Source organism: Balaenoptera borealis (genome assembly GCF_965194805.1).
Source record: "Balaenoptera borealis genome assembly, chromosome: 3".
Taxonomy (NCBI): Eukaryota; Metazoa; Chordata; class Mammalia; order Artiodactyla; family Balaenopteridae; genus Balaenoptera; species Balaenoptera borealis.
In genome coordinates, this window is record NC_138866.1 from 34,540,277 (window position 1) to 34,566,353 (window position 26,077).

Here is a 26,077-nt window from a genome sequence, read left to right on the forward strand (position 1 = left end):
GGAGCTCTGAGAAGCTGTACAAAATGGAAGGTTTTTGAAGGCAGAAAGGCAGTAAGACAAGGAAGTCATAAACAAAAGAAAGGAATATTTTAGGCTAGGCTAACTTCCTTGAGGGTGGTGGAGGCGGGTGGGGGAAGGCAGGTGTCTATCAGGTGGATTGCCTCACCAGTGCTGGCCAGGAAACCCTAGATTGACTAGTTAAAGGTTACATTCCTGGGAGAGGCTGAAACTGCAATTAGGTTACGTATTAAGTCTTGGTTTGCTGATGTAGGGTTTAGCACAAGTGACTCCATTTTGGGCCTCTTGTTTCTTTTTAAACACAGCACTGGTTTAAAAAGTTGTGACTTTTATTTCTCTAAATGCTTATTAATTAGCATTCGTAAGGCACATGGAAGATGCATGAAGGTAAAAACATTTCTAAAACATATTAGTAAGTAGCAATGATTTAGAAAATGTTTAGGCAGTTCCCGTGAGGCCTGGAGATATGAGCAAAGTTTTCTGAAGCCTTATATTGCAGCCATGTGTGGTGTATATTATATTGTTAATCAAGTCTCTCATGACCTAACCAAGTAAACAGTTAACAGATATAGTTTGATATTATTGTTAGACTCCTGTTTACATTATACATATCCTTTCCATTTTCTCTGAATTCTCAAGTTTTGGATGTCTAGGCTTAATCAAAGGAAAGGCAGAAAAATCCACTGTCATTAAAACAGAACTTCCGGCTTACAGAGAAGGCATAACTGTTAAAAGTTATTATTTTTTTTAAAAGATAAACTCATGACTCTCATACAAATATAAAATGAACGTGTTAAAGATTTTGTCTGAAGTGTTAATTAATGAGAGAACAAGGAAGATGTTTTAATTGGTTCAAAAGAGAATCAAAAAAACACACATATATGGACCATCAGGAATGTTGAAATGAATTTTCAGATTAACTGAGCAAAAATCAATTGTATTTCCAACTGGACACGATGTGCATTTCTATGGATTAGGATCGTAAATGATCCTTACTATTCATATACTACAATTTAATCTTGTACAATAGCTCAGATGGTAAAAGGAGGAGATGACTCAGAAGGATGCCCTAGATAAGACAGCCAATAATCATTTTCATTTATTTCAAAGTCTTTCACAATTTTACCTGATAACTTTTTGACCTGGGAGTACCTATTAATAGAATTTATGTCTATTAATTGAGTTCTAGTTTTGTTTAGTTTAGTTTAGTTTTAGATACTTTTTCCCCTAATGTATAACTTTGCCTTATAAGATTATATGAAATAACTACTGTAGTCACTTTTAAATGGACTTCAGTTTTTGTGTTGATTGTAATATTAAAATAAGTTTACCACATTGAAAAAATGGAATTTATATGAAATTTGCATTCTTTTTAAAATTTGACTTGAAAAATATAACTTCCAAGTCTTAATACACACACATTTTTGTAGTTTTCTTTTTCATCCAAGTTCAGTGAAAACTCAGCTTGAATATAAACCTTATCTTGTCAAGATTCAGTCATGAAAAATTCCTAAGGGAAAGAGAACCTTAATATTTATTAAATCGAGGTAGTCAGTGTATGGGTGTTTGTCAGCTATATTCTTTACTATATATTTGAAATATTTCACTAAAAAATGAGAACTGTAAAAAAAGAAAGAAAAGGGGGGACTGATTTACCAAAGGACATTGACATGACGCTGTCCATACTCAAATCCTTTGGCTTAGATTTCTTATATTTAGAATTTGGGATCATCTGGACACCCTTTTGCCCTCTTTATTCTAAGAATATCCAATGCCAATGATTTCAACCCAAATATTTTTCATCATTTTTTTCTCTTTACTAAGTATACACTGGACTGAGAATGCTGTTAAATTGTAACCACTGTCCTTGATAGTTTCACCATTAGCCAGTTTACTCCCTCAACCTTTCACAGGGTTGCTTCAGGTAGCTTTGCTGTGCCTTGCATTGCTTAGTTGTTACATGAGGAATACAATCACAATCAACTCAAACTCCACAGAAATGCATCCATCAGAGCTTTCCAACTCTTAAATCTCTTACATACTAGCTGTTCTTAAAATTTTTCCACATAGGGAATTCTTAAAAATAATTCTTCCTTGTATACATGTTTCTTTATTGCTTATTTACTCTCCAGTCTCTGTAGAACTCCCTACTTTCTCCTCTCTTTTCTTCAGTTCACCATCCATATTATTTCTTTGTTAAATGTTAATAGCAATTAACATGGGAGAGTTCACGGGTGATTTTTCCTCCCTCTTTGCTTATCTATATTCTTTACTGAACATGTGAAAAACAAGACAAAAGTCATTGAAAATAAAAGGAAAATAGAAACTGTCATAGAAAATGATAGACATTTGATTTTTAAAAAAATTCTAAAATTCAAACCGTTTAGTATAATATAGATTGACCATTATAATATTTGTTCAAGTCAGTCTCAGTCAATTGCTGATAGGTTTATTTTGAACCATCAACACATACTTCCTCAGTCCTTCCTCTGCATACATATCTGCAATAAGATACTTAGGATTAGTTTACAGTCTATAATCATAGAACAGCTGTGAAGCTAACTGGCTTTATAAATTGTAAATCTGGACTCATTAGCATTATGTTTTCACTCATCTAAGCTGAAAAAGGCACATATATACTTTAGTCTTTTCACAGGACCACTGTATTTTAGACTTAGAAATTTTACCTGTAGAGATATTATATCTAATTCATTTATGCTAGTTTCATCCAGATTACCTCTCCTATACTGCTGTGAACTAGTTGGCCTAGAATTCAGGCACAGTATATGGTTGGGTCACCATATTTAAACACTAGAACAGGTATGTTCATCCCATTTTGTTCCTTTATAGCAAAATGAGATACACATATTTATTTTAACAACAATCATTAAGGTTCATACTCTAATTCTCAGTGGCTGAGATGGGTTTTCACTTAAAATGGAAAGGAAAACAAGAAACAGCTAGATAAAGGCAGGTAACTTCTATTATAAAACACACACACAAGGAAAGGGGAAAGAAGCACAGAAAAGAGTGAAGTGTAGGGAACTGCATTAGGAAGGTGGATGAATGTAAATGAGGTAATAAATAACGGAATGAGGGTTTGTATAGATTATTCTCCTCGTCACACTTCTTATGTCAACCTTCAAAACACACGGCAGACCTTAACAACACCAATATCATCCCTGCTCTGAAACTGTCTTTTAAAGTCAAAAGGCATAGCTTATAAAATTTAAAAAAGTGTGTGTGTAGGAAAAAAGATAGGTATTTTGAAATACATCATGACTAATCTTAAGAGCAGTAGCAAAATTTCCCTTTGTGGATGGGATATTTAAAAGGAAACCAAAGTGATTTGAAACACAACTTAAAGCAATGACATAGTATGACTACATCCACCAGGATAAATGACTCGGTAAAGGAAAGCCCAAGTAGGTAACTCTAGCTGGAGAATATTTCAGACCAAAGCCTTGAAACAGAGGTCAGTTATGCTGAAAGACAGTTAATTGCAAGTGAAAGGATAGTGATATAGGTGGACTGAAAGAGTGGTACCTAAATGAACACTTTAGAAATGCTACTATCACTGACCTGTAATAGTGAGAATGGCTACAGAGATCCTTGCTATATGGTGGCAGTTAAGGTTGAACAAATAACCCAATATTATTTTGACTTGTCCTTTGAACTCCTGAACTGTGCTACATGGCTCTAAAACAGATGAATTGGGGAGATTACAGATAAACTTGCTATGTATAAAGGAAAATGAGCTAAAGGAGGCGATTTAGATGATTCTGAACTTCTGGTCATACAACATTTTTTGTTTGTCCAAACTTCATTAACCTACATATCAAGGTTGGAGTAATTGACAGTTGCATGGTTCAATTTCTGTACTTACATTTATTTGGGAACATCCTGATATAAATTAGGTAAAACTTAATAATTCATGCCCACAAAAATTGTTTAGGAATATAAAGATTAAATGCCCAATTTCAGGACCATTCACTTGCTTCCCATCTTTTCAAGATCAAACTGTAATATGAAAGGAAAAAAAGGAAGGTTTTTTTCACTTGGAAAAATAGTGCCTAGTTTATTTTCTAGTAAAGAAAAAATGCATAGATGAAACAAGACAAATGCTTAACAGAACTAATAAAGGGTGCTGATCTCTTGATCATTGAACCAATGCTCCTAATTAAAATACTGAAGGCAATTATAAGGTTGTTTACAAAAACAGCTTGAAACTGTCATGGTATGAAGGAGTTAAGTCATGTCCAGTATATTTAATGCTGGGTGATTAGGCTGTGAAATCTGGTGGCAAGATAATTAAAACCAGTCTCATTTTCACCCAAACTACTTCAGACTCTTGAGCCAAATATTTGAGATTAAGAATTGACCCAACATTTCCCTATACAACCTCTTTCAGGTCTCAATGGCATCCTTTTTTCTCTTTCCTATTCTCTCACTCATGTGCATGCTCTGAAAGGATGCTTACCTCCTCAGATGAGAAGTATCAACGACTAATTTAGCAGCATCTGACTACAAATATCATTTTTTCCTTCAGTTTCCACTTTTATTCCTGGGGAATTCCCTTCTGTGTCAAGCACTGTACAGGAGCTCATCATTAATTACTGCAGCTTTAATACTAAATTCAAAGGGCTAGATTGCTATAGAAGTTTTCTTTCAGTGCAGATATACACAGCAGTGTTCTCAAAGAGCCATGCATTAGTTCATGCCATGCTTCTCAACAAGAACAGTTAGGCATGGCAGCCCAAACAGAATCGGATTTAATTGCTGTGTGCTGGGATAGCAGCAAGTTGCCAGAGGAAAAAAAAAAAAAAAGTAGCAAGCCTGATTTTTATGACTGTAGGCAATATTGACTGCAGAATGGCAAGGACAAAATTTCAAAAATAGACCCTTCTTTTCTTATCCTAAGGCAGACTCAGAAGTAGAACAAGGAAAATTGCTAATATAATTGAAAACTATGGCTATAAAAGTCCATATGAATCTGAATTCCATTCAGGGTTTCATGGAACATGAATCTAAAAATATCTTTAAGGTCTTTCTGAATTCACCTTGTTCTATAAGTTGTTCCTTATGCTCTGCAACTATTTAATATGGGAAAGTTAGAATAAGTGACCAATTTTTAAAATACTGAGGCAGAAAAGGGAATGAAAAACTAGGGCTTGTTTCCTTTTTCCATCTCTCCCTTTCTTCCCTTCCCCAGAGCATCCCCTTGCCCCCCACTTCTCTTTTTCTTTTTTTTTAAATTTCTTATAATGCAAAACTTTTGAGTACCAACATACCTACTTTTTCTCCCCACTCAATTCCAAGGGATATATGCCATTCTAGTTCTCCTATTCATAATATACATCGAGCTGTGTTATATTAAAAATAATGTTATTTTATGTAATAACATTACTATGTTTCATAACAGAAGTCACATGGAAACTAAGTCAAAAGCACTTTAAAAGGTAGATTCATAAATGTTAATAAGCACATATATTTCAAAAGCTGTATGTGATTACAATTTATCATCCAATGCATTGATACTTACTCATGGATAAAAAAAAAATACCTCACTGAAAAACCAAACATGAATCTGGGTTCCTGAAATACTTAAGCTGAAGAGAAGTAAGTGAATATGATAAAATGTGCATACCTATGAAATACTCTGACATTATATACATGTAATTACACAAGCTGAACTTTTAAAAGCTAATGGAAAGAGTATTACCATACATTATCCACTTTTATTTCTAGCTTAGCCTACTGTTGATGATAGGGTGCCTTGTGGAAAAACCCTCGACAGTTCTTTATAATTCCAAATTATGTAATTCTTGTTAAAAATGAGAATAAAATGAAAACTCTATCTTAATGAGAGATGCTATGAAAAGACAAAAGAATACCATTAAAAAACTCTTGAATAATAGACATAGTACACATAGGATTAACAAGACTGTGAATATTATAGATTAATCTACTTTGGAGAATGATAGCTGCAATTGTAAAATAGGGTGTTATTAGATAACACAGGTAAGTGCCTAAAATACATGCGAACGACTATCAGTATGATCACAACGGATTCCATAGGATTCAAAACATGCCCTTAAATTCAGTTGAGTAGACTTAAAAAAACATATCAAATTCCTTTTCATAAACTATATCTCCGTTGCATATGCTATTCATCCTGACTTATAATGTTTACTGGAGTCCTCTGTCTTCCTATACCACTCCAATGCGTCAGATAGCTTAGCAGAGCACAGGAGAGCATTTAAGGGGTGAAAATTTGCATTCTCCGCTATAAGTAATGGAAATAAAGTGTAAAATCCTGCTTTGCTTTTATTTCTCTTTTCCAAAGAGGTGCGTACTTGGCAAATAAATTAAATAAGACCTACCACCAATTTAGAATAACTGACACCATCTCTGTGTGGCCTAAAGAAATATTATGGCATTTTTAAAGTTATAAAATAAGATCCCAAGAACTCAAATCTATTTTAGGAAAATCTACCCTATGCAAGTTCCTTTTTGGGACTTACCAATAACTTGGTAAATTTTTGAGTAATTCCCCCATGACTATTTTGTGAACACAGGACCTCAAAATGATAATTTTCCTATGGATTTTTTTTGATGCTAACACTGAAGAGCTTTAATTTTCAAGCCAAAGGCATTTTTTTCTAGTAATATTTTCAAACACCACAGCCTGAATACATAGAATATGATTTAAAAAAAGACAATATTCCAATTTGTAAAATCCTTAAGTGAGGCCCCATATTTAATTTTTGCTATGTTCTCTATATACTTAATATGGTAATATCTACTCTGCAGTGTAGATGTTCAACTAGATGACTAATCGTGACCTACTGGTAGGGTCTGCAATAATCCTGGAAGCATAAACAATCAAGTAAAAATAACTATCATATCAAATCCAATTTTTACATTAATTCAGGGCATCAAGATCCATTATAGACTTTCAAGCTCTAAGTATGTTTTTTATCTGCATTTGGCACTCTGACTTAACTTTCATGTAGAAAGCAAAATGCATACAGGATAATCAAAATCCAATATCTTTAAAATTATACCATTAATATTTTAACAGGATTAAAAATCCTGTTTGTTACATTCATAATATATTAGTTTTCTCATGAACAGACCACACAGTAGAAATCACCTCTTTTAATTCACAGTCATATGTTTGTTTTACTTTGCTCAGCTGGCTCAAAGACCTATATCTTGTTTATAAGATACTAAGGACACAGAAGGCATTCAATAAGTCAGAAAAATCAGCATTCACTAGAAAGAGGAATTCGAAAATAAAAATACCATACTATAGAAAGCTTATTGAAACTTAACTATATAGGCATAACCCCTTCATATAAACATTCAATTTATAAATTCATTCAACAAACACCAATTGATGGTGCTGTGGAGAAGTCCTTGCCCCAAACTGCCAGTTTCCCTCCCCCTTTACCTTCCACTACAATGAGTATTCTAAAGAAGATGTCCTATCTGAGCTGTTGGAAGAAGAAAACAGAATGTAAGATCCTGTTGCCATTCAGAATTTGCCAGGGTAAAAATACTTTGGAGTAAGCTGGATTCTGTTAGAGGTTAAAAAGCATTTTCCCAAGAAATAATGTTACAAATAGTACATAGATTCCTACATTAATCCATATATGTCTATTTGACCCTCAATTCAGTTAAACCGTAACACCATTTCAGCTTATTAAGGGTTATATAAACTTTTGAGAACTAGCCTAGGAATCTGGTAACCAGTTATAAAGTTGTTTTCATTGGAAACTGCTTTGCCCCACTTATAGGTTGGTGACTGTCTGTAGAGTATGGCATGTAATGGAATTTAAGGACAATATAATGATGGGGTTCAGGACGTGCTACCCAAAAACATGGCACCTCGCATACTGAATAAAACTGAAGAAGTATGAGAACATGGCGAAAGCAAGAAGGTCTCTTGTCCTTCCTCTGCCCTTCTCCCCTGAAAAAGGTCATAACACCCTCAAACAAGAGGTGTCCTCCTTATACCCTGAGGAAAGAAGCATCGTTTTCTCCAAGACAAAAGGGCACCAAGAAGAATAAGAATGAACAGGCCTTACTAAGTTTCTTCTAGTTTACTACCCTAAGCTCATACTTTATGCCCCATCATATTTCTCTGTGACTGTCCCCTCTTCATCAAACCTAGCATAACAATACTCAGATTTAACTATTTCTTTGGGTCTTCATTTCCTTATGAAGACTCCCGTGTCATGTAAAACTTATATTAAATAAATTTGTATGCTTCCTCCTGTTAATCTTTGTCAGTTTAATTTTCAGACCCAACCAGGGACCCTAAGAGGGTCAAGGAAAACTTTTTCCTACCCTAAAATAATAATTATAATAAAAAGTGCTATTCTTTTTAGCCATAATCTTCAGTGAGGTGGGGTGTGTGTGCATAAATAATCCAGCCACTAAATAGGAAAGTGATTTTGAAGAAATAGATAAGATAAAAACTGGAGAAGACAGTCAACTCATTGAATGAAAAAAGATATATCTCATAGATATATGTTCATATATATCATCTTCAATACACTTGACAATGATTAGGAAAAAGAAGCAAGGCAGGAATGGCACAAGTGCTGACATTAACTTGTGTCAAGTTGACAGTGAAGCTAATAATACTTGATATTTTAGTTAGATTGTGGCTAACAACCATATGCAAAACACATTCTACTGTGTGACAAATGTAGCATATGATATGTCTGACAGAGTTAGTTCAAACTAAAAATAACTTTACCTTTAGGCCTTTAGTATGATAACCAGTATTGATAATAATAATAATTATTATTTATTGAGTACTTATTCATATCAGGCACTGCATCAAGCAGTCTTAAGCAATTCAATCCTTAAAGTGGTATCATTTCCATTTTATAGAAATATGAAGTGCAGACAAGTTAACTTAAGTTTACAATCAAGTGCTTAATATTACAAAGCTAGTAAGAGGCAGGGCTGGGTTTCAAATCTAGGGCTGGGATTGAAATCTAGCCCAATCTCAAATTTTTAAGCACTGTGAGACAACCAATAAAACATTAATTACCACCAAAGCATGAACATCTTTGGAATATGTTAAGAGGCTGGTTAAAGTTCTTGATTCTTCCAGAAAATTAAAAAGCTTATTTAAAAAAACTCTCAAATAAAAACACGGCCTCATACTCTCAACTCTTAAATTCACACGGTAAGCATGAAGCTATTTAGATATTTTAGTATCCAAAGAATAAGGCAATAGGGAGAATTCCCAAAGAAGAAATATTAAGTACGGCTTTAAATAACAAATGGCTTCAAGAAGCACTGAACTACTTAAAAAAGCAAAGAAAGAATTACTATATCTTTTTCAATTCTGGGAGAGAATTAATCCCTGATGCATTATACATCCATTGTATATAATGAATTAACTTCTCTTTTATGAATCTAGAATGGCACCATCTTCACAGGAGCTTTAGAAAATAGCCACACAAGTCACTTCTTGTACTGTGGTTTAGATGAGGAACTCTGGCTAAGAAAGGAAGTGCTTTTCAAAGTGGAAAAATAAGGTGACTAGAGAAAACTGATAATTCTATTTGCTGAAGTCCAGGCTATATATTCCATTGTATCCAAATGCATATTTTTGTAAACAAGTAAAAGAAAATTTACATTGCTAGTAGTCAAGAAGATATTTATCTGAATCTTTAAGAATTAGAACAGGGGTTTCCCTGGTGGCGCAGTGGTTAAGAATCCACCTGCCAGTGCAGGGGACATGGGTTTGAGCCCTGGTCTGGGAAGATCCCACATGCCGCAGAGCAACTAAGCCCGTGAGCCACAACTACTGAGCCTGCGCATCTAGAGCCTGTGCTCCGCAAAGGGAGAGGCCGCGACAGTGAGAGGCCCGCGCACCGCGATGAAGAGTGGCCCCCGCTCTCCGCAACTGGAGAAAGCCCTCGCACAGAAACGAAGACCCAACACAGCCAAAAATAAATAAATAAATTAAAAAAAAAAAAAAAAGAATTAGAACAGGACTGGTGGTAAACCAAACCTGTCTGTAAATCTATGGGTATGAACCACATCAGGGTATGGTCATGAACTGCTCAGAATTCATTAAACCTCTGTAATTTATAGGAAGCTGTGCAAGCATGCATTGGTATTACCACCTATACAGAAGTGACAATTGGGTTAAGAAAGAAAAAGAAAAATGGAGACACAATGTTGGCCTGTGGTGCATAAGGGCATATAAAGGAAAAGAATGATGGGCACGAGCCCAATGGGGAGTAAAAATCACTTTGATGTCAATTTCCCTCACTATTGGTTACAGAGTACAAAAGCCACTGGAAATTTATATTTTGAGCCTTCTTTTGACTTAAATTGCCTACCAGTACTCCCTCTGTGTCTTGGTAATAGATGAAGAAGCTTTAATCAGAGGCCTATATACAACTTACTTATCAATCAATAACATTAGATTCTGACTACAATTTTGTTGAAAGCTAACTAAGAAATACTTATTGACTTAACAATAAACCTCAGCTTTCTAATATTATTTTTTTGCTTGTGTACCAATTCTGATTCCCATATGAATTCCCATCTGAATTTACGAGAGTGTGATTTTTCATAGACTTTTAGTTCCCAGTGTTTTTCAAACAGGATGTCAAGGAGACTGATTGGGGTCACAGAGAACAAAGCTGCATTGCTCTATGTAAACTTCAAGTTTCAATAATAGGGCAAGAAAGTCAATTCTACTGTTTGAGACTCTTCCCTCCTGTTACATCCAAGGTCAACAAGGAATTAAAGTTGTAGAGACTGGGATGACTGTTTGATATTGTTTGAGCCCACAATGAAGAAAAATTGGGCCAGCCACCCCTGTTATTTATTTAAAAATGCAATATTAGAGTAGACTGTAGGAACAGTCAGGCAGTGTAGAATTAAAATGTTTTAGAAGCACTGACCTAGATTAATATATGCTTCAGGGATTAGAAAAATGCATACAAATCTTAAGGACATTTGATACATATATAATGGGGTATTTGAGACTGGGCTGTAACTCATGATTTGGGTAATGTGTGTTTATTAAATGGTTACTGTGTGCTAGATGGGGTAAAGAAGCTAAATCAATGTCTTTACCCAACCAAGTTTCATAGTCTAATAACAAAGTGAATATTATTATAGATATAGCAATTAAGGCATAATTAATGTCATTCATTCAACCTACACTTGCTATCTGCTGTTTGCCCCACACTAATCTGGCCTGTGAATTACAGGTTAAAAAGAAAGCAGCCTCTGGTCTCCAGAAGTTCACAATACATTACAGAAAGACAAGTAAAACATACGATTACAATACACCATGATAAGTAGTATAATAGAAGTTAGTACAAACTGCTATGGGGATATGTAAGAGATGCTCCTAACTCAGATGGGGGTAGGGGATGGGGGAAGGTTATCAGGAAAGGTTTCCTGGAGCTGAGATATATGAGCACAGTTTTAAGGGACAATTATAATTTGGGTGAAGAAAAGATGGGAAAGTCAGAGAAAAAGGCTAGCGCAATTCACAGATGTGAGGGATCCTGGCAACTGGGAAATGGCAAAAAGCATGGCTGAAGCTAGTTTTAACCATGATAGGGAGTGGTAAGAGGAGTAGTTGATGATGTAGGTAGGGACCACCAATTCCTAAGGGTTGTGGAGAGCCACTGAAAAGATTTTAAATAATGGAATGACAATGATTACATTAACATTTTAAAAAGTTCATTCTGGTAAGCATGTGAAGATGGATTAGAGATATTTATGGAATAAATGATGAGGGTAGAGGAACTAGTCTGGATATTAATCTAGTAATCCAGATGAAAAATCCAACTAAATAATTGAAAGAGGTTCTGGAGAGAAGGGCATAGATTCTAGAGATACAAAAGAGGCAGAATCTTTAAGACTCAGGTCTGATTGGTTAGAAGGGATATAACTCCCAGGTTTCTAGTCTGCGTGATTGGCTAGTGTCATACGAAGGTACAAATTTGGGGGTTGAGTTATGTACAAGGTGCTTATAACTCTGGAGAGAGATGTGGGCTGTAAATAGGAGTTGATGCCAAGGTAGTTACTATATAGTGATGTAATGTTAATATATGTGGAGCTCCTAGAATGATCCCTGACCAAAGTAAGCGCTATACCGTAAGTAGAATAATAATGATGATGGATGGTGGTGATCATAATAATAACAATGGTTGATTATGAGATAACCCAGAAGTATACAGAGCATCATTGTCCAATAGAACTTTTTGTGATAATGAAAATGTTTTACGTCTATACTTTTAAATATGGTAGCCAATAGCCACATGTGACTACTGAGCACTTCAAATGTGGCTGTTGCAATTGAGAAAGTAAATTTAAAATTTTATTTAATTTTAATGAATTTAAATTTAAAAGTCACATGGAGCTGCTGGTTATTGTTTTGGACAGTGTAGATATATAGTGAGAAATGAAATCAAGAGAATCTGGGAATGAATCAAGTTGATCATCAACATGTAAGGAATAGTAGAAAAACAGTCAAATAGGGAAAAGGAAAAGCAATATAGGGTAATACGGTTTAGAAGCACAATTGAACAACAGCTGGAAATATAAGTATGAATGCAAGTGAGCTATGTCACTTTAGTGTATATTCTAACAAGCCAACATTTATTTGGGCTCTAACTATCCATATCTCTAATTAATCTATTGTATTTGTAAATTCTCTATGGCACAGGAAAAATGATAACATCATGACAATAAGCTAATCTATTTGTATAAAGCTGGATTTCCACATAAGGAGAAGAGATTTTTACCAATCTACCTATGTATCTATCTATCTATCTATCTATCTATCTATCTATCTATCTATCTACCTATCTATCTATCTATCTATCTAGATATATGTGGTGCTCCAAGGACAATGATGCTTCAAGGACAAAGGACACCCTGCCTGAAAACGTTTCAGCGTTACACCCCCTACTGGACTCTTAATCACCCTCCTCACCATGTTGCGATGGTTACGAAATTCCTGAGCCCAACTGGGCAACGCCCATCTGGGCAACGGGACCTGTCCCAAATAAGGAAAGGAGTCTGGCCTCTCCCACTCCTACCCTATAGAAGGAAGGTATATGTGCCTCGAACAATCAGTAAATGAAATTTTCACCTCGGACCATTCTTTTGTTTTCTGGCTATAAAAACTGATCAATAGCGCATGTTCGGGCTCAACTCTCCCAGACTACTAGGAAGTAGGCCCCGCTGTTCTGGCAGCAACCCTTCCCTCTAATAAATTCTACCTTCTTTACATTCTGCCTTGTGCCTGGAAATTCTTTTCCAACCTGCGTTTGGACCAAGACAATATATCTCTATCTTCTCTCTCTCTCAAAGAGAGATATATATAGTTTATATTTTAGTTTTAAGACACTTACCTCAAAAACTTCCTAAACTTGTTATCTATGCATTAATATTTCTTGATCTAGCTATTTCTTGATCTTTGGAATTGGCTTCACATTTAGAATGTGTAAAATATTATGAATGTAATGAGATCAATGGCTCAGGTTGTACACTATTGTTCATCCCTTCAAGCCAAGTTAAGAAAAGCTGGGGGGGATGGTGAGCAGGGGAACTCGCCTGCTCATATTAACAGCATTAATATTTCCTCATCTTAAACTTTAGAATTCTCATGTCTTACTTCCATTGATGACCCTCTTTTGTATTTCAAATGACCTGAGTATATGAGGCAATATATGAGGATAAGCAGAAATTCATTAGTGTCAATTACAATAATGTGTTTCAAAAATCTTTTTTATAATGGAAATTTAAGAATATATGGCCAAGTAGAAAGAAGTACCCATTGTCTTTTGTCAAAAATTATCAACCAATTCTTTTCAATTCTTTTTCAAGAATGTTTTGATTATATGTATCAAATATCCTTGTCAAAGAGAAAGTCATGTGCTTTCCCACTATCTTTATGGCTGGTCACTTATTTGGATGTCAGAGAGAAATATGTACTTAATTTTCTTACTTTGACCCAAACAATTTATATACTCCAATTCATTTTTAAAGATTCCAAAAAGAGGTATGAGTTAAGAAACTTTGGTAGAGTAGTTGCAGTGCTTTCAAAAGATACATTTCTAACAGATCTCTTTACACTATATCCAAATTTCCAACTATTATATAGAAACAGCATGAAAATAATTCAGATAAGAATGAAAGGAACGTGGAACATCACAGACAACTATATTGAAATAAATAAGAAGCCAATAAAGATTTTCTAAGTGAGATTTTATAAAGTAGAAAATCTTATGTGATTATCTCACAGTACAGAATATTCATTTTATGAATATTTTATTACAGTTTCCTCCAGCTTAAACATTTTGTGGCCCTGTTGGTTCTAAAAATTGGCCCCATTTTTCCTTTTGAAACAGGAAATGCTACAGTGCTTAAAGTCAAGTTTTATTCCTTTCCTTCCTTCCTTGAATCTCCTATCTGCAATTCAACTAAAACTTCCATTTGTATAAGCTCCAAATTGTCAGTCAATTAAGGTTTGTTTAGATTAGAATTGGTGTGCTAATAGTGGGTTAAGAGTTCAAATGGCAACTGCTTTGCATGTTACAACTTAAAAATGCCTCCTTTTCTTTAGGTAGCTAAAAGTTCTTTTTTTGTTTTTTGGCCGCACTGTGTTTGGGATCTTAGTTCCCCAACCAGGGATGGAACCAGTGCCCCCTGCAGTGGAAGTACGGACCTCCAGGGAAGTCCCCTAAAGGTTCTTAAGCATTAAGTAAAAATATAATAAAGTTTCAGTCTCTGTCCACTCAACAGGAAAAATGAATTTAGCTTCAAAATCTCAAATTATCTAAATCAATCTTGCTACTGGGAAATCTAAGACATTAAAAACAAGATTTCAAAAGGTTCAATGTTTATTAATTTTTTTTTTTTTTTGGTTTAGATACTGTTACAAATCATAAAAGACATATCTAGTATATACTCCAGCTTTTCAAATAAGTCAGAAAGAACACTTTCTACCAAGAGATAGTACTATTTCTGGCTTTGGTTTAAGCTAAGGGAATTCTGAAGCAAGTTTTTCAAAGGATTTTAAAAAATGAACACTGTTGGAACAAAGTTGAAGATTAGTTAGAGATCTGGAAGGTGAGTTCCCCTGTTCCCCCAACCCCCAGCTTTTTTTAAACTTGGCTTGAAGGGATGAATAGTGTACAACCTGAGCCACTGATCTCATTACATTCATAATATTTTACACATTCTAAATGTGAAGCCAATTCCAAAGATCAAGAAATAGCTAGAAGATTATATTTAAGTAAGGCATGGTAGGTGATCAATAAATATTTATTAAATGACTAAATATGAGAAAAATAAGAATAATAAATTACACAAAGGAATGTCTTTCTAATATTTCCTTGAATTAAAGTTTCATATCTTATAGAAATACCTGTATCCTTTCATAAGATAAAATCCAAAACTATATAATCAACCTGAACCAGGTAAATACATACTGTGAAAATACAAGACTACCGCATGCCATTCAGAGAGCTGACGACTTTTAATAACTCCTGAAAAGTGAAAAGCATGGTTTTTAAGACAAAACAATTTTCTGCTACTCACTTGGCAGATTTTACGACTTTGGGCAAGGTATCTAACCTCTTTGAGCTTCAGTTTCCTCATCTGCAAAATGAGGATGACAATAATATCTTCTTCAAACAGAGCTGTAGTGAAGACTGAGATAAGATAAATAAGATGTCAAACATAGAGCTTGTCACATAGTAAGAGAATTGTGTTTTTTACAAAGGGGCTGTCAACTACATGGAGTAACATTTGCTGAGCCAGGTAAGGTTAGAAATGATCTTGTTTTTGTACATCTCATGGATAGATTAATTTTTGAACAAGGCTTATTATTTTGGTCTCATCACAGAAGATAGTGACATGAAATTGGTAAAATCAATGTGCTACATCAGGGATTGGAGAATTTATTTCTTCAGCAGTGGAGATAAATGAAGATGATGTAAATGTGAGGGAAAGAAGAGAAGCCAAACATGAAAGGTTTGGCTACTTCCATAGTGATGCTATAAAATAAATAACAACAAGAGGCTTCCATATGAAAAATAGAAACATGAGAACATTCCTTGAAATTCTAAGTGTTAAGGCTTATAGTCTAAATTTTGTGAAACAATCATTTACCAATTTAAAATGAAACAGGAAACAATTATGCAAGGTTATTTCTGTAAAGAGGACATCATGAATGTTAGATTCCCTAAGGAGTTCTTCACTGTATTGGTCATTACAGCTTCATAAATTAAACATAAACACCACCTATGGAGTCCACAGAAATGTGGCACTGAGTATAAAATATAGAAACCCTACCACAGATGACAAAAGGAGAAACACACTTCATGACAAGTAAATAAAGCTCATGTGTCACAATGAAAGAAACAAACCCAGGTGAAGCCAGAGTTCATTTAAGAGCTGAGTGCTATGGAGAAAAGGCCACAGCATACACAATCCCGACTCCCCAGAAACCAGTTCCACATTCCAACCTGAGAGCCCTCCTGCAAACATGCTGTCACAGAGAAAGTAATACCCTGATGGATGCTGTAGGTTATGATTGGAGATGATGCCAATGGTAAACTTCTTAAACACTCTCATGGGAAATGGAGAAATGCCTGGATGAAATGGCAGAAAGAAATGGGTTATATATTTTTTACACTGGGAATCATAATCCTGGGGTATTAAGAAAAGACCTGTGGAAAATGCAGTGATGAGATGGTACCAATCTTCTCTTTCAAAAGTCTTTGCTAATATCACAAGTAATTCATTTGCCTTTCATTACTTCGTTTCTCCCTACAAACACACATTTCAAGAAGAAATCAATTCTCCACAAAATCAGTTTTAAGAGGAAAAAAAAATTTGTAACAGCTGCAACTTGCAAAGGAAAAAATTAAAGAAGATGGTTTTAATTCTATTGACTCAATAAGTTCAACTTTGTGAAGCTACAGGTTTAGCAATGCTATTCCTTTCAAGGCTTTTTATAAAGTTTTAAAGTCAAAAGATGATATTCTGCCTGTGGTTCTGCATACATTTACCTGGTATTTTAGACAGTGCCATCTTTCTGTTTTCTCCATGAAATTCAGAGATAATATTTCTGTGATCAGAATTAAGCTGACAATACTGGCCTGCATATAGTAGCTAAAGTAGCCTGCACAAAGTAAATATGTGTAGAAATATGTCTGTAAAGTAAAAAATTAAGATCTTAAAATTCACAGGCTATTAAAGTCCTGTTATTTACTAGTCATATTTTGAGGTACATACACTCTTTTCTCTTAGCTATTCAATAGTGCCCCTGCTTTGAATAGTAGACTTAAAGGATATTCAGAGACTGTTAGTGATATTTCAGGGACTCTGGTTTACACAACCAGAAAACCCACTTATGCTATGGTTTAACACAGTAAGAATAAGAAATTAAACCCCTGAAAAGGCAAATAACATAGGCCAAAGTTGATGTAAAGTATTCTGTTAAAAGAACATGAATCTCATGAGTGGTAAGCTTTTCTAGATTTTAATTTAAGAACCTTATACAAGTATCAAGGAAACTATTTTCCTGAGTAACCTAATCAGTTCTTTAAAAGGGAGTGAATCTTCTATTTTACGTAAAAATAGGGGAATCATATTAAATTTTCATTTAATAATCAATTTGGAGGCTTTCCTCTGTCTATGGTTAATGGGACAGGATTGTTACTAATTTAATGTAAATCTTCAGCTACCAGAGACAGACCTATACAGCTCTGCAAACTGGAATCTTTGTTGTTAGCCAACATGAGTTTAACAACAAATTACCCAGTTCAAAGGAATCTTTATGGAATTAAGGTGGTGGCCACAATTAAGTTGGCTGTTTGGGCTTTAACCATTTCAATGTGATACAGTGACTGCCAAAAAAAAGTTACTCAGAAAAGTGCTGTATGAAAATATAGAAATTTCCCCATAAAACAGCTAACTTTTCCCCTTTGGTACCTTCATCTCTTTCAGCCAAGTGCAAAGTGCAAGGCAAAATAAATTAAGGCAAAAGGAAAATAAAATAAGAAAAATGGTGAGGGCGAGCATGTTGTTGACCATGTAAGAAAACACGTGCAAAGTATACCTCAGATACACTATAGGTAGATGAGCACGAGGGAAGCCGAGCCTGGTTTTGCAGTGGGGAAAAGAAAACACTGTTAAAGAGGAAATGATAGCACAGTAAGGGTCTCAGAAGTTTAGAAGGCTCCATCACCAACACATTTGCCAGATAATAAAACAGCCTTATAAACAGACACTTGAGCTTGAAATCTCAAGGTTCATACTATTTGAGGAGAACTGTGTGATAAAAAAATACCTGGCTTAAAAAAAAAATCCATGATGGAGATGGCTCCCCAGATCAGAATCTGGTATGATCTTGCTCAGAAGATGCTCATTTAAGGTTAACAGGAAAGTGGAACACTGGTCACTTTTTCCTATGGTACCACACTGATCTCACTGTCTTAACACTAGCAAACTACATGTGAGATTATTTATAGAATGACTCTATTGTACATTTTCATATTACTGTTTAAAGAGGGCACCAAAGCCAGATCAGTATTCTGATTCTAATTTCCTGTTCCTACTATTCCATTCTCATTACTGAATCCATTCAGTATTACTGAATCTAAATAAACAAATAAGCCAGTAGCAACACCAAAAAGATATTAAAAAAACTTAACCACAAAACTCTTCTCCAGACCTGTCTTTTATCAGAATGTTTCATTGATTTTTTTGTGATAACTATTTTATACTTAAAACCATGTTTAATCTTCATGACTTTCACTTGATAATTTCCTGGCCTGTTCTTACTTTCTAGGTTGTCACACTGCCACATTCAATTTTGTGGCCTCTTCTTTCATTATGTTGTCAGAATGCCATGTGAGCTAAATACTCAAGCATGCATTTTCTAGTTACAAATTCTTCAGGAAGTTCCAAAATACAAAGTTAGGGTAGGGAAATAAGGTAAAGAAGAAGATGGCACAGTGGAGAAATCAGTAATGTCCTTATTATCTGATCTGTTCTTTAAGTGTATTTCCAGCACCCAGCAGAGCGGAATATAGTAGGCACTCAATAATGGCTTACTGAATAAGTGAATATACAAAATCTTTTTCTTTTATCCTCAAAAACTGAATTGTGTGAAATAATATTCAGAAGGTTTTACACTTACCATCACAAAGATTTGTGATAAAATGTATCACTGCCACTTAATGATTTACTATGAGGTAGTTTCTAAAATATGATCAATTCTATACATATTAAGAAATTAAATCTTTCTTTCAACCACATACATATCTGATTTTCTTTAGCAGGATACTAGTTCTAAGAAAGCCTTCCTCTGCATGTTTGTTCTGTTACTGTAACTATACCCATAAAACTGAAAAACTTTATCTTTCAAAATAGTTTGAGTCTTGTCTTTTTTTTCCCCTCACTTCTCCATTTTCAATTACTAGGGAAATTTACTTGTCAAGGAGATCTTTTACTAGTACTCTATTGTCTTAATGTCAATTCTGAGAAGGCAATTCCACCGTAAGCATTAAACACCTCACAGATGTGTCACTTCCACTCCAAATGATGTCTTATGCTACTGCAGGTGATTTTATAAGTAATAGATGGTTCAAAGCAGAAGAAAGATTTTTGTTATTTTTCAGTAGAACTGAAACTTCAGAATTGCATTAATTAACTTTACATGTTAAGTGAATTCTATAAAGTGAAAGATAGCAAAATTAGCCTGTTTTCCAAAGAGATATTCTTAAAATTTATTTACTGTCATCTTCACCATTACTGTAATCTGGTCATATTACAAAACACTATCTACCAAGATACTCAGGATGTTACATGTTATAAATTAAATAGTAAATAAACACATATTATTAATATGAGTAAATGCCAAAATGTCAAACAAGGAAGACTCAGGAGGCTCAAACAATGTTCTACATACAAGAACCAAAAAACACTGAAATTTGCTTAAAGAAAGTAGAGTACATAAACAAATTGATGTTTACTCATTTAAAAGCTACCAAAAGATTATTCATCTAAGGACTAATGTTCCAGTAGTTCTTCCTCACCTCAATCAAAGTAGGCTGATTCAATGTAGACACTTTCAGATTTTTAAGTGCTATATTAAGATATGATGTATTACTTGATCACTTCAGGGTGTCTTTCTTAGTTGTATGAAATTTCCTATAGAAGGTATGATTTTAGGTGAGGTCAAGCAGGAAATTTAGCAGAAATCAAAAGTTGATCGTGGTTTTCAGGGGAAATATCTTTATTAAGAGGCAAGGAAGTAATAAACAGAAAAATACAATGTGTACAGCAAAAATACTCTAAAAACACATTTTAAAAAAGTTTAAAGAGCAAGAATGGAAATTATCTTTAAATCTCTGTAAGGGGCTCCCCAAAGAAGAGGAATTTATAATCTATACTTTATCCATATGATAGCTCTATATTTGAAGGGTTTAACGTAATTCCATAGTGAGTTTACCTTGTGTGCATGTATGTGTGCTTGGCATGTGAAGAGCACAGAATAAACAGTGTAAAAAGGAAGAATAAAAACATAAAGGTAGGGCTTCCCTGGTGGCGCAGTGGTTGAGAAACTGCCTGCCAATGCAGGGGACACGGGTTCGAGCCCTGGTCTGGGAAGATCCCACATGCCGTGGAGCAACTGGGCCCGTGAGCCACAACTACTGAGCCTGCGCATCTAGAGCCTGTGCTCCGCAACAAGAGAGGCCGCGACAGTGAGAGGCCTGCGCACCGCGATGAAGAGTAGCCCCCGCTCGCCGCAACTGGAGAAAGCCCTCGCACAGAAACGAAGACCCAACACAGCCAAGGATAAATAAATTAATTAATTAATTAAAAAAAAAAAACATAAAGGTATAAAATTTCAGGGGATCAACTTTTTTTTTTTTTTATAAATTTATTTATTTATTTATTTTTGGCTGTGTTGGGTCTTCGTTTCTGTGCAAGGGCTTTCTCCAGTTGAGGCGAGCGGGGGCCACTCTTCATCGCGGTGCGCGGGCCTCTATCGCGGCCTCTCCCGTTGCGGAGCACAGGCTCCAGACGCGCAGGCTCAGTAGTTGTGGCTCACGGGCCTAGCCGCTCCGCGGCATGTGGGATCTTCCCGGACCGGGGCACGAACCCGTGTCCCCTGCATTGGCAGGCGGACTCCCAACCACTGCGCCACCAGGGAAGCCCAGAGGATCAACTTTTTTAAGCGCATGCTTCCATGCAGAATGATCTGACACCATCCTCAGAAAAAATAACCAGCTCTCCTTTTCTCAGTTTGTAAAATGATGATAATTTCACACAATCTCTATTATAATAATTTCTTTTTCAATGTCGTCTTGACACACTAACCAGTTTTAGCAGGTGTCAGCAAACTTTTTCTGTAAACAGTCAGATAGTAAATATTTTAGGCTTTATGTGCCATATGGTCTTTGCTATAACTATTCAACTGCTGTTGTACTGCAAAAGCAACCACAGATTATATGCAAATGAAAGAGTGTGGCTGTGTTTCAATAAAGCTTTATTTTTGGGACACTGAAATTTGAATTTCATATAATATTCCACATGTCACAAAATGATATTCTTTTGATTTCCCCTCCATCATTTAAAACTGCAAAAATCATTCCTAGCTCATGGGCCCACAAAAGAGAAACAGGATTTAGCCCAAGGGCTGTAGTTTGCTGACCCCTGAGTTACAGCATTAATTTAATGAATAAAAAAGTGCAAAAAACCCAAAGACAATTCATCAACAATATAAGATGAGTTAGTTTAGAACTAAAGCTGGAATGAAGACACTGATCTTGAAAGACATAAAATCACAACCATCTAATTCATTATTTGTATTACCCTATTTCATACTCATCTTATTTTGGCACTCAGGAAATTATTAAACATTTTAAAACTACACTTCAAAAGATATTAGTTTCTGGCTTGATTCAAACATTTTTCTTAAACTTAATAAAAATATAGTCATGTGATAACTCCTCCCTTAACTTTTTCCACTTCAGATAATACCATCCCTTTTTTTGTGTTAGCATAGCAGGTACATATAATTATCATATTCCTTCTACTTCATCACCTTTCTTCTTAGTTCACTTATGTGCCAATAATCTGTCTTCATAAGTCACCTTCCATTTTACTGTTTATTAAAGCCTTTAAAAAATTAACATATTTGATTACCCCAAACCTACCTGTATATATTTGTAGCTGAATGGAAATGTATCATCATATTACATAGACTGAGGGAAAATACAAAATTTGTGGCTTTGAGGTATTTTTATTCCTCTCCTTTCTTTTCTTTTTGTCTTTATTTCATGAGTACTTATCTACTTTTTTCCTGAATGTTTTAACATTCAAGCTTCCCAGGGCCCTATTGCTCTTTAATGAATTAACTTCAATTTTATAAATTTACCTTGATGTACATTACTTAAAGGAATTCATTTGCATTATCTTATGTTTTCCAATTATCATCTGTCTGCATTACTTTTTTTTTTTGCATTACTTTTTAATTAATTAATTACTTTTTAATTGAAGTATAGTTGATGTACAATACTATGTAAGTATAGGTGTACAGTATAGTGAGCCATAATTTTAAAGGTTACACTCCATTTACAGTTATTATAAACTATTGACTATATTCCCTGTGTTGTACAATATATCCTTGTAGCTTTATATGTGATAGTTTGTACCTTTTAATCCCTGACCCCTAAGTTGCCCCTTCCCCTTCCCTTTCCCCACTTGTAACCATTAGTTTGTTCTCTATATCTGTGAGTTGGCTTCTTTTTTGTTGTATTCACTAGTTTGTTGTATTTTTTAGATTCCACATATAAGTGATATCATACAGTATTTGTCTTTCTCTGTCTGATTTATATACTTCCTACTAGATTCATGCATTAGATTACATGGAAAATTAATTTTTTCCTTTATGTGGTTTCATTCTTCAGTCATTATTCTCAACACATTATCAATCTAAGGATTTGTAGTTATTTTTGCAGTAGTTAAATTAGGCAAACTCTGTTTAGGTACAAGATGATAATTTTATTATTATTAAAATTACTAAAAACTCATTTAGGGTTCAGAATACTTCAGTTTTGTATAAAGTACAGAAAAAGATGATACATTCTTAACTTAGAATTCAAGAATCAAATGCATCCTACTTTTTGCTATAGAAGAGTCCATGTAAAATTAAAAAGTATGTTTTCATATGAGAAATAAATAAAATTTAATACTGTTCTAAAAATTACCTCTTAATACAATAGTCTACTTTATATCATTGATTATAAGTAATAAATAAAAATGCAGGGTTCTTTCCTCTAAAAAATAATATATCATATAGATGATACCAATTGAAACATGAATAATTTAATTAAATCCTTATCCCAAACTTCTGAATGATGTCTCACCTTCTTCAACTATTAAATAAGATATTTAAGTGGCAACATGGTTCTGAACCTTTCATCTTATTGAAATATTTAGCGATGTTCAATGAATTAAAAGGCATTCATATACTTGCTCTTCTGTGTGGACACCTACAATAAATTTTCACAAAATGGAATGGTCACTATATGCCAATTTATCTCATTTTAGAAACGAAATCTGTTTATATAGCGTATGGTACTTAGAATAACTTTATTCTGCTTCTAAGCAACAATTTTTTAATATACAAGGCATATTTTAAGGCATTCTGGGGCAATAAGAATTAAAGCGAAGGAGAGACACGGAACATTCAGCTAAGATTTTGATTTGTGTCTTTTCCTAGCTGAACTCTGTAGAGAAAATACTATTATTTGCCTTTTGACAATATATTTTTTGTTTTTCCGTACTTTTCTAGTTAACAGGAATCTTAGAAGGATACACCTTATATTCAATCTTTTTAGAAGAAAGGTAATCAGAACAAAGTGTGACCCAGTGAAATGAAACAAAAGATGAAGACACTGAGACTAGTTATTATGTACTCCATCATGCAGTACAGGTATTGAAAAAAAGAAATTGAAGAGTGGCATGAGAAAACCAATTTCCAAAGCACAGAGATTTCAATTTAACCCTAATCTAACACAAACTCCCTACCATATAGACCTTAGCAAGTCTCAACTTTCTGGTCTTGGTTTCACTGAAAGAAAAATAATATCATTTTTTATGACTGGTTAGGGAAGAGTATGGCACTAAAAACATACATTATCAGAATCTTTTTAGGAGTTTCTAGAATGATATCCAGATATATCTAGACTGATTTAATTATAAAATTCATACTAATCTTTTTTATTTTTTTTAAAACAGTGGGATAGATTCTGGGGATGATTGTGGGTAATTTTTCAAATTCTCTAAGAATATGACTGAAAAGAAGGACTGGCTCAAAAGAAAGAAGTAGAAAAATGAGACATGTATTAATTTCCTTTTCTGTTTAGCTATCAGAATTTAATGACTGATATTAATAAAAAACTTTGAACTTTAGTAAACAGAAATTTAATGAAGAGATATACAAAATACACATAGTATATAATTAAAAACAAAGCTGAGAAACCAGAGAATTATCATAGCACTATTATTTTTTATTCTATCCTTCATAACAAAATTATTATAGCAATATGAATTAAATGTATGACAATAATCTTGGGAGAAGTAAATCAGGGCTAAGTTTCATAGGAACTTTTTTTTAAAGCCTCAGAAATACGAGGTCAAGGTTAAATAGAGCCAGAAATTATTTACTGTAATATTTTAGCTTTTCTTCTACCATATTTATACCATGTACCATTTTAGAGATTTTAATTCCATTTATCTTGAAAAGATATATTCAGGAGTAGGATCAAGCATTCTGAGTCTGAACTATCAGTCACAAAAAATACTATTGTTAGTATGCCTATATGACGTATGTACAGTATTGAGTGGCTATAAGGTATTGTTCTCCTTCTTTGTTGTCCTGGGTATATTATATTAGCCATTATCTCAAGTATTTGTAAGATGTTACATAATAGTGTTCATAGTGAAGATTCCTACTGCCTAATTTTCTTATTTTTAGACAAAAAATGATATCTTATAGTTATTCCCAAAGAGTCTGAGTTAAGAGAAGTCTATTAACTCAGAATAGATGTATCTACTTGCCAGATTACCTATAATGAGACTCTAACACTGAATATTTTCCTTGACAAATGAAATCGAATCATCAAGGCTCTATCACTTGGATCCAGCCCATAATTTATAATCCTGCTGACACATCCAACAGGGACAGAAGACACAGTAAATGGAAAAGCTCCAAATGAAGTCTCATGAAAAGATCGTCAGAAAATTATACAATTGTATAAGAAACACAGATTTTGAAAAAAAAAAAAAGGTTTTAATTTGCACTGGAGCCAGAATGCTATTAAATCAAATGCAATGTTAGTGTGGCTTAAAGGTCTTCTATGCTAATTTAATCTTTCTTTCATAAATGTGAGCATGAAGCTGCAGTTAGAAAAGAAAGAAAGAGATAGGGAGAAAAGAGACAGAAAGTAAAAAAGATGGAGATGAGAGGACAAACCAATCAGATTTGGAATTACCAGTCAGCAGAAGTTTAGGAAAAAAAAAAAAAAATCACCAGGTGAAATCGTACATTTACTCTGAGAGAGTATCCTTTCACATTGCCTTCTAGGTGATCTCTGAGCTCCTCCAGCTTTCGATGGAGCTACATGTAAACATCAGAAAATGAATTGAAAAAGCAACTTGGTCTCTTTTCAGTTTTCCTTTTTCCTTTTAAAAATAAGATCATAGCGTTATACATTTCTCACTGCCTTTGGCAAACATTTCAAAACGTCGAAGATCTTTGTATAGCGCAAGAATACATGCTCAATAAACCGTGACTAGGAAGAGAATATTTTATTTTAATTAAAGCCTCTTTTCTCCCCAAAGTGTTAGAGAAAATAAATACCTTAACTATCCTTATAAACCTCTAGAGATTCACTTTAAAATTTTCTCTTTTGTAGAAATATGGAATAAAGACATTTAAAAATTATGAAATTTGCCTTTCTTTCCC

At 34.2% G+C, this 26,077-nt stretch overlaps 1 protein-coding gene across 15 annotated transcripts in view; it reads right to left on the reverse strand.

The window, feature by feature from the left end:
- The window catches only part of GPHN (gephyrin), a 611,785-nt gene that overhangs the window by 188,363 nt on the left and 397,345 nt on the right, over positions 1–26,077 (reverse strand). The window contains exon 10 of one of the 15 annotated variants that reach the window (XM_082386488.1): positions 25,658–25,729. The exons of the other annotated variants lie outside the window; for them this stretch is intronic. Within the exon in view, the coding sequence (XP_082242614.1) occupies positions 25,658–25,729 (72 nt within the window). The remainder of the gene's footprint in view (positions 1–25,657; positions 25,730–26,077) is intronic. 15 annotated transcript variants of the gene reach the window in all.